This window comes from Pteropus medius, unplaced genomic scaffold (genome assembly GCF_902729225.1).
Source record: "Pteropus medius unplaced genomic scaffold, Ma_sr-lr_union100, whole genome shotgun sequence".
Classification (NCBI taxonomy): Eukaryota; Metazoa; Chordata; class Mammalia; order Chiroptera; family Pteropodidae; genus Pteropus; species Pteropus medius.
In genome coordinates this window covers 1,608,437-1,618,259 of record NW_024341893.1, presented here as the reverse complement: position 1 = coordinate 1,618,259, position 9,823 = coordinate 1,608,437, and the positions used below count along the sequence as shown (strand labels likewise).

The 9,823-nt window shown below is 51.9% G+C and overlaps 1 protein-coding gene across 1 annotated transcript in view; it reads left to right on the top strand.

The window, feature by feature from the left end:
- RYR1 (ryanodine receptor 1) overlaps window positions 1–9,823 on the top strand; it is a 106,363-nt gene that overhangs the window by 7,342 nt on the left and 89,198 nt on the right. Inside the window, exons 6-17 of the mRNA XM_039854913.1 lie at window positions 341–453; window positions 768–861; window positions 1,888–1,981; window positions 2,146–2,220; window positions 2,695–2,851; window positions 2,983–3,147; window positions 4,597–4,718; window positions 5,217–5,412; window positions 8,401–8,536; window positions 8,618–8,713; window positions 8,794–8,912; window positions 9,601–9,734. Of these exons, the coding sequence (XP_039710847.1) occupies window positions 341–453; window positions 768–861; window positions 1,888–1,981; window positions 2,146–2,220; window positions 2,695–2,851; window positions 2,983–3,147; window positions 4,597–4,718; window positions 5,217–5,412; window positions 8,401–8,536; window positions 8,618–8,713; window positions 8,794–8,912; window positions 9,601–9,734 (1,501 nt within the window). The remainder of the gene's footprint in view (window positions 1–340; window positions 454–767; window positions 862–1,887; window positions 1,982–2,145; window positions 2,221–2,694; window positions 2,852–2,982; window positions 3,148–4,596; window positions 4,719–5,216; window positions 5,413–8,400; window positions 8,537–8,617; window positions 8,714–8,793; window positions 8,913–9,600; window positions 9,735–9,823) is intronic.

Genomic DNA, 9,823 nt, shown 5'->3' with positions numbered 1-9,823 from the left:
CCTGCAGAACTACGAGGGTGGGCACGGGAATGTCCTGGGGGTAGCAGTGGGGGCTTTGGGGCAGTCTGGAGCTTGGATGGGGAGACTTGAGTAGTAATGGGGACTTTGGAGAAGTCTGGGGTGTGGATGGAGAGACTTGGGAAAGCATGGAGAACCCTAGGCAGAGGGTTCAAGGGCAGGAGTGGGGAACAGTGAGACAGAGAGTTGGTGGCAATAGGAGAATTTGGGGCAGAAGGCTTGGGAGGCTCAAGGCTGGGAATGGCTTGGGGAAGAGCATTGTGGGCAGCCATCATCCTGACAGCCCTGCATCCCACACACACACCCCCGCCCCCCCGCCCAGGAGAGGCCTGTTGGTGGACAATGCACCCAGCCTCCAAACAGAGGTCTGAAGGAGAAAAGGTCCGCGTCGGGGATGACCTCATTCTCGTTAGTGTCTCCTCTGAGCGCTACCTGGTGAGCAATCCCACCTCGTCACAACTGCTACTTCCCCCTGGGGCTGGAGGCACACGGGGTCAGCCCCAGCTCCTCACTAGTTAGCCTGGTTTCTGGCCTCTCCGTTTTCCAGTTTCCTGACCTTTGACATCCAATTCCTGGTTTCTGATGCCCCATTTCCCGACTCCATCCCTCTTTCCTGACCTGTAACCTCTGATTTTCCGTCTCCCATCTGCTGGTGTCCTGGCTTCCACCCCTCGGTGTTTGGCCTCTGCCTCTGGAACTATTGTCCCCACCACCTTCACCTCTGGCTGCCATCTCCTGGCTGCCCCCAGCACCTGTCAACGGCCAGCGGGGAGCTCCAGGTTGACGCCTCCTTCATGCAGACACTGTGGAACATGAACCCCATCTCCTCTGGCTGCGAAGAGGGTGAGAGCCGCAGACCTCGGGCCCCCAAACAGATCTCCCACATTGCTCCTCAGCTGCATCCAAATTGAGTCCTGTAACCTCAGACCCCAAACTATGATCCTCACACTTAGATCTCCAGCTGAACCCAAATCCAGAACTCAGTATCAGACTCCCAAACTCAGACCCCAAAATATTGGTCCCCAAAACTCACATGCCAAACTCAGGTCCTGGAGGCCAGATCCCTAAACTCAGATCTAAGCTTAGAACATCAAATTTAGAGTTATCCCTGACCCCAAACCTCCGTCAGATGACAAGCACAGATAGTGACCTCAGCCCTCAAACCCAGACCCCCAAATTCAAACCCAGATCCCTAAACCGAGACCTCCTAATTCAGACTCCAAACTTCAGCCAACCCACCTCAGTCCTCCAACTTTAACCTCAGATCTCCAAAGTCATCTCCCAGATTCAGATCCCCATGCCGGGGGCCCCAAAACTTTGACTTCAACTCTCACACCCCAAACCCCAAAACCTTAAGCCAGATCTGAGCTGAGACTCAGCGCAGATCACAAAATTCAGGCCTGAATCTCAGATCCACCAACTTCCAACTGCAAAGTTTGGATCTCTCCAAACTCAAGGCCCCAAAGCTCAGATATCAGCCTCAGACCTCTAAAATCACACTCAAAATTCAGACCCCAACTTCAGAGCCAACCATTATACCTCTAAACCCAGATCTCCAAGTTAAGCCCTGGAACTCAGACTCCAGTATCAGGGAATATGAAACTCAAACCTCTAACGCCAGCCTCAAAAATCCAAACTCAGACTCACAAATCCCCCAACCTCAGCTTTGCACACCCAGACCCCAAACCTCAGACCCAAAATTTCATACTCCAACTTCAGGCCTCAAACTTAGCCCAAATCTCAGATTTCTAGCTGCAGATCCTAACCCAGCCCCCAGCCCCCAGCCCCCACAGGAGAAAAGCAGGTTCCTGGACCCACCTCAGCTCCCAGGCCTGGCTGGGGCTCTAGCTTTCCCTTGCTCTTCTCCAGGTTACGTGACTGGAGGCCATGTCCTCCGCCTCTTTCACGGACACATGGATGAGTGTCTGACTATCTCCTCCGCTGACAGTGATGACCAGCGCAGGTCCGCGTGGAGGACAAGAGGGCCTGGGGCCTTAGGGTGGGGGAGGGGTGGTGAGGGAGGGCAAAGGCCTGCTGGGAAGCTGGGGTCCTATGAGTGGGGTTAGGGATCATATTCTGGAGGACTGGAGCCTGAACCCCTGACCTCACTCTCTCCCATGTCCCCAGACTCGTCCATTACGAGGGGGGAGCTGTGTGCACCCACGCTCGCTCCCTCTGGAGACTGGAGCCTCTGAGAATCAGGTGAGGGCAGGGGGGCTGGACTCGGGGAGGGATTAGGCACTGAAGAGGGGCTGGGAGGGGAGGAAGAAAGAGACTGGAGGATTTTGAGGGAAAATCTGGGGAGCTCAAAAAAGCAATGAGGTCCTCAGGGTCCTAGAATCCTGGAGGAAAAGGAGGTCTTGGAGGATGGTGGGGGGCTTCTGAGGGGGAGATGGTGGGGTCCCGAGAGTAGCCAGAAAATCTGCGGAGAGTAGAGGGGGAGAAAATGACAGGTCTGGGGAAACTGGAGCCATCTGGGGAGCCCGAAGGAAGCTGTGAGGGCCCAAGAAGACTGGGGGTCCTGAGGGAGGACCGGGCTCCTAAGAAAGATTTGAGGTCCTGAAGAAGGATTGGGGCTGGGAAGAGGGCTGGGGCTTGAGGAGGTTTAGACCAAGACTGTGGTGTCTGTGGGAGGATCGGAGGGTCCTCTGACCCCCTTCCCCTCTCCCTCCGCAGCTGGAGTGGGAGCCACCTGCGCTGGGGCCAGCCGCTTCGCATCCGGCATGTCACCACAGGGCGGTACCTGGCGCTCACCGAGGACCAGGGCCTGGTGGTGGTTGACGCCAGCAAGGCCCACACTAAGGCCACCTCCTTCTGTTTCCGCATCTCCAAGGTTGGTGGGGTCAGGGCGCCCTCCCTCCAATGGAGCACCAAATCCCACCCCAGGCCTCACTCTGCAGTCCGTGGGATCCCCCATCAAATGCACAGGCAGAGGAGGCTGACCTCTGCCCCCTACCCCTGCAGGAAAAGCTGGATATGGCCCCCAAGCGGGATGTAGAAGGCATGGGCCCCCCCGAGATCAAGTATGGAGAGTCACTGTGCTTCGTGCAGCATGTAGCCTCAGGCCTGTGGCTCACCTATGCTGCCCCGGACCCCAAGGCCCTGCGGCTCGGCGTGCTCAAGAGGAAGGTGGGCTCCTAGTAGGGGGAGGGGTGGGCAGGAGAAGGAAGGAGGGTGGTCAGACTTGAGGCTTTAGAAGTCTGAGAACAGGACTGACAGAAAGACACAGGCTGAGAGAGAAACCGATCTGTTCCTTGCCCTCCCAGTGCACTGAAAAGTGGGAAAGCTACTTTTGACAGAGGGAAGAGCATGTGCAAAGGCCCTGAGGTTGAAATGAGGTTGGTCTGTTGTCATAATAGAAAGAAGGTCCAGTTTGGCTGGAGCAGAGTTAGCGAGGGGCTAGTGGAGGGGCGAGATGAGGACAGATACGGTACAGGAGCAGACCACGCAGGGCCTCGTGGGCCATGGGGAGGGTCCTGGCTTTTACTTTGCATGAAGTTGGAGTCACAAGAGAGTTTTGAGCATTCCAAGGAGTTAACCTGACTCAGGTTCACAGGGTTCCTTCGCTGCTTGTGGGGGTGGGGAGTAAAAGCTGGAGTAGAAACACTAGGGAGGAGATTGCTGAATGGGTACAGGGTAATGGATAGAACTGGGGGCGGGGGGCTGCGGAATGGGGAAAAATGGCAGATTCTGTTTGTATTTTGAGGATTGAGCCAATAGGGTTTTCTGACAGGTTGCATATCCGGGTGAGAGAGAGATGGATTGAGGATGGTGCCATGATTTTTGCCCTGAGCAACTGAAAGATTGGAAACACCATTAACCAAGTTGGGGACAGTCAAGTGTCAGCACAGGAAGACAGGGATCTGAAGTTTTACCTTCAATGTCTAGTACAGAGCCACTCAACGACTTGCCGAGTGAATGAGTGGGAAGACTAGGGAGGCACTTATTTGGAAAACAAAACAAAACAAAACAAAACAAAACAAAACAAAACAAAACAAAAGAGGCTTGTGGTTGGAAACATGAATGGGGATATTTACAGCCACAGGACTGGACGTGCCCTTGGGGAGCTCAGCTCAGAGGAAAGCCGGCACTGTGATGGCCTTGGCTCACAGAGGGGCGGTTGGGCAGTCTATCTGGGACATGTTAACTTTGGGTTGCCATTAGAGCGCGGTGGTGGGCAAACGTTAAGCCAGTTAGTAGATATGAGTAGAGAGGATCCCGCCTAGACACCGACAGGATAAGCGAGAGAAAAGGAGAAAGAGATGGAGAGAGGGAGAGAGGGAGGGAGGTAGACAGATAGAGAGAGAGACTCAGAGAAAAAGAGACAAAAGTGTGGGATAGAGATGAGAGACAAGGATAGAGACAGCGAGACAAAGATGGACAGACAGAAACAAAGGGAGACAGAGACGTAGACAGAGACGAAGGGAAAAAGACAGCATGAGAGAGACCAGTGAAGAGGGATAGAAAGAGGGGGGACTGGCAGAGAGGAGGAAGGAGGCAGCTTCAGGGCCAGAGTCTGGGGGTCATGGTCCTGGGTGGCTGGGCCCCCTCCTGACTTCTGCGTCCCCCCACTGCCAGGCCATGCTGCACCAGGAAGGCCACATGGATGATGCGCTGTCCCTGACCCGCTGCCAGCAGGAGGAGTCCCAGGCTGCCCGCATGATCCACAGCACTGCCGGCCTGTACAACCAGTTCATCAAGTGAGCGACCTGCCCACACTGCCCGCGGGGCCGGGCCACACTTTGAATCTCATGCTCCTGGTGTTCAGGCACCTGACCCCATTTATCTCTACCTATGACAGCCACACTCCTAACATGACCACTAACCTCTAAACTCCCGACCTCTATATACTTGACCCCTAATCTGACCTTGACAACCATGACTTTGACCTCACACTCCTGAGCACTACCCTCACTTTCACATTCCCGACATCCAGACCCTTGACCCCGGCTCTTCCCATCCTTGACTCCTGCTTCCAAGAACCCCCTGTGCCTACACAGGCGTGAGTCCTAGTTCCGGCTCTGCTCTTGGCCACAATGTGACCTGAGGCCAATGCCCTTCTCTCTCTGCGTCTCAGTCTCTCTGTTAAATAGATGTGTCTGTGGCAGAACCGCGGGACAGGGGGTGGTACTTGAGAGAGCGCCTCACGGACAGTCAGCGCTGCAGGGCCTTGGCTGACAAGTGCGCGGTTCCCGCAGAGGCCTGGACAGCTTCAGCGGGAAGCCACGGGGCTCAGGGCCGCCGGCTGGCACAGCGCTGCCCATCGAGGGCGTCATCCTGAGCCTGCAAGACCTCATCGGCTACTTCGAGCCGCCCTCCGAGGAGCTGCAGCACGAGGAGAAGCAGAGCAAACTGCGCAGCTTGCGCAACCGCCAGAGCCTCTTCCAGGAGGAGGTTAGGGAGGGGCGGGTCCGTGAGCGACCGGGGCGCAAGCCTGGGAGGGCTGGGCTGGTGATGGGGAAGGGCGGGGCCAGAGGACGATAGCAGAGGTCTTGATGGGTTTGGCGGGTGGAGGGGCACGTATGAAGGATCAGGCTGTGCCAAACTGAAGGGCGAGGGTCTTGATGATTACGCGAGGAGGCGGGCCTGGAGGGTAAAGAAAGCGCTTGCGGGGCGGAGCCTCTAGGGCAGGTACAGCGGAAGAAAAGGGGCCTGTGACAGGTGGGGTCTGAGTGCGAGGGGCTGAAGAGTTGGAGGACGGGGCTAGACAAAGGTCGGGGGTCTGATGTTTCCACTGGGTGATGGGGGCACATGTTCATTCAAAGGCTTCCAACTTGGTCTCCCTCCTCTCCGAGGGCTCCCAGTCTGATGGGGGAGGCAGACCCAGAAATGATAATAGTAACAATAACGACACTTACTTACAGAGTGGAGTTAGTTAATGCAAATTGCTTAAAACAGAGCCGGCGCATAGTAGATGCTCTGTTAGTGGTTATTATTACCTTGAATTTAGCCCTTATTATGTTTTAAGAGCTCTATCTACATGACATCCTCTGATAGCCCCATAGGGGATTTTAATTTCCATACTACAGATGGGTCGCTGAAGCTCAGAGAGGTTACAAAAACCTCTTTTGCTCAATAAATATGCAAGGAGATATGGCTGTCAACAAAACAGACAAAATCCCTGTCCTTATGGAGTTGACGTGGGGAGGATAGATGCCAATAAGAAAATTATTTTTTTAAAAAAAGAAAGTTACATGGTGTCGTAGATGATGATAAGTGCTAAGGAGAAAAAGTAAAGCGGGGCAACAGAAAGGAGGGCTGCGGATGCTGCGATTTAAAACAGAGAGGTCAATGCACATCTGAAACAAATGCAATATCGTATGTTAGCTACATTTTAATAAAATTTTTTAAAAGAAAAGCTAAACTAAACTAAAATAAAATAGAGAGGTCAAGAAGGGTAACCTGAATGAAGGGAGGGCGCCATGTGGAGGAAGGATAGAGAAGAGAGAGAGGGGTGAGCAAGTGCTCAGGCCCTTGGTGGGGTGTGCTTGGCGTGCTCCAGAATAGCAAAGAGGCTGCTGGCGCAACTGGAACAGAGTAAGCTGGGCAGAGTGGGAGAGGATGAGGGCGGAGAGGTGACAAGGGCCAGGCCATGGTGAGGACTTTGGCTTTGGGAGCCACAGGAGGGTTAGGCTTCTAAAGTCACAACTGGTTAGTGGCAGAGCCAGTCTGTGTGACTCCAACTTGGTTGTGCTCTGAACCGGGATGCATTGCCTCTCTTCATAGTGATATGGGCCCCAAGGTATAGATACAATTGTCACAGCAGCACTGTTTGTAACAGCCTACAACTAGAAACAGTGCAAATGTCCACCATCACTAGAATGGACCCACAAATGTGGCATATCCAGACAATGGGTATGAATACACTCAGCGGTGAAGATGAACAAACTACAGCCACATGCAACAATGTTCTTGACTCTTAAACCGTAATATTGATCAAAAGAATCCATGTACAAACGAATACTTACTTTATATCCCAAGTTCAAATACTGGCAAAAGTCCATTAGATGGTTTACTGATGCATACATAGATGGTAAAAATAGAAAAGCAAGGAAAGGATTTCCATAAAAGTCAGGATGATGGTTTATCCCTAGCAGAGAGAGTTGTGTAATCAGAATGGCATCCAGGCAACTCCTGGGTGGCTGGCAATGTTCTCTTTCTTGGCCTGGGTCATGGTTACACAGGTGTTCTTGACATTGGTTTGTTAAACCATACATATTTGATCTTTATCATTTGCAGATTCTGTATTTGCAAATTTGCCTGCTTGCTAAAATTTATTTGTAATACCCAGATGAATACTAGCAGCACATTTGTGGCCATGTGCAGAGTGGCAAAAAATTTGAGTCATCTGGCATGCATGTTGCTGGCTGAGGTTGAACCAGGAGACATTCTGCCTTCTTGTTTTAGCTCCCATGTCATAAACAAGTGTCCTTTTCACTGTAAGTCTAGTGCCATGTTTTTTGCATTTTGGGGCTTTTCGTTGACTTTGCTGTTTAAAATGGCCCCTGAGTGTAAAAAAAAAAAGAGAGAGAGAGAATAAATAAATAAGTAAATAAATAAGTGAATAAATAAATAAATAAAATGGCCCCTAAGTGTACTGCTGAATTGCTATTGGGTTCTAAGCACAAGAAGCTGTGATGTGCCTTATTGACAAAATGCCTGTGAGATAGGCTTTATTCAAATATGAGTTAGAGAGTGCTGTTGGCTGAGAATTTAATGTTAGTGAATCAAAAATATATATTAGATCACTGTCTTTAAACGGAAACACACATAAACCAAGAGTGTGTGTGGACTGATGAAAATGTTGTGACAGATACTCAGAGGCGCCAACTGCCTGCGTTTCCTCTGAGAGCCGCGGTTGTGTATTCACTAATTCAGTACTCACGGCGACTTCACAGAACCCAGATACCACGAGTAACAACGATGGACTGTATATGTTTTATGTGCTTTGCTGTCTGTCTGTTATAATTCACAATTTAAAAAAAAAAGACAAAAGGTTAAAATGTATAAAAACAAGTGAAAGCGAAAAAACCTCTCTGCTGGTTGGTCTGGAGAGTGACATGGGCCGACTGGGACCAGGAGTGGGGTGCTTGGAGGTGGAAAAGATGGAAAGAAAACTATGGGAAAGAGAAGCACAAATTCAGTCCTGATATTAATAAAGCTGTATTCTGTTGGGGACAGAGGCACAGAAGACAAGGACCGATGCTAAGGAGGAGAGGAGGGTGATTGGAGTGAAGGGGGACATGGAGCTAATAGCGCTGGTTTAGATCTGGAACTCACAGTCACTAGTCGTTGAAGAAATACGAAGTAGTAAATCCAAGAAAGGCAAGGAAGGGAGGGCCTGGGACCCCTGAGGTGACCCCTTTGTTTTCCCCACCTCAGGGGATGCTCTCCCTGGTCCTGAATTGCATCGACCGCCTAAATGTCTACACCACAGCTGCCCACTTTGCTGAGTTTGCCGGGGAGGAGGCAGCCGAGTCCTGGAAAGAGATTGTGAACCTGCTCTATGAACTCCTGGGTAAGGGGCCCTGGTCCTGAGCCCCCTAGAGCTCCCCAGGTCCCCAGTCTCATCGGGTCTGACCCCTCTTTACATCCTCAGCTTCTCTGATCCGTGGCAATCGTACCAACTGTGCCCTCTTCTCCACCAATTTGGATTGGTTGGTCAGCAAGCTGGATAGGCTGGAGGCCTCATCTGGTAGGAGAACCCAGGGGAAGGGACAGGGACTTGGAGGATGGAGGGGCTGCATCTCACCTCTCACTCCGATACCTGTGCAGGGATCCTAGAAGTGCTATACTGTGTCCTGATTGAGAGTCCTGAGGTCCTGAACATCATCCAAGAGAACCACATCAAGTCAATCATCTCACTCCTGGACAAACATGGGAGGAACCACAAGGTCAGCCCCTCTATCTATCATCCTCTGAACTCTGAACCCTGACTCTCACAGTCCCAGAACTCCCCACGCCCCTCCCCCATCTCAACTCTTACCTGGACTTCTCTTCCATGCGCTCCCATCGCAACACAATGGTCTTCAACTTATGGTTCTTAAATGGGTTCTGGGCCACAGATGTGCTTCATTAGATCTCTGAAATATATCTTTTAAATTTCCTATAATTTTCCAGTTGTATTCCCTTTAGATTGGGTGCATATGTGCTCTCCGCCTTGCCACAGGTTCTACCAGTTCCCACTGCATTATTTCTAACCACTTCACAGATTTACATGATCTATCTAGCCCCTGAAGACACAAGTTTGCAACCCCTGCCGATCTCAAATCTCATCCGGATGCCTGTGCTCTTTGACCTGACATTTTCACTCGTCCCCAGACCTCTGACCTCTTACCTCTTATTCCAGTCTCTCCCTTCTTATACTGCCGATGCTTTACCTTAACTCGCATGGCCCCAGACTCTCCCCTGACCTTTCTCTTTGATGCTTGACCTTCGAGATCCCTGACCTCCCACTTTATTCACCTCCTCTCAGTCAAAATCCCCATCTCCTGTCCTGACTCTTTTAGCTTCCCACCTAGGGACTCCCCTAGACCCCTGCCCTGGTGCCCTTGCATCTTAACCTCTGACCTTCACCTCCAGGTGCTGGATGTGCTGTGTTCCCTGTGTGTGTGTAATGGCGTGGCCGTGCGCTCCAACCAAGATCTCATTACTGAGAACTTACTGCCTGGCCGTGAGCTTCTGCTCCAGACAAACCTCATCAACTATGTCACCAGGTCTGGCCCCTAAACCCTGACCCCAGACTGATCTCACCGCAACTCAGAGACTCCACGCTCGGGTGGATGTCCCTTCCTCCATCTCTCAC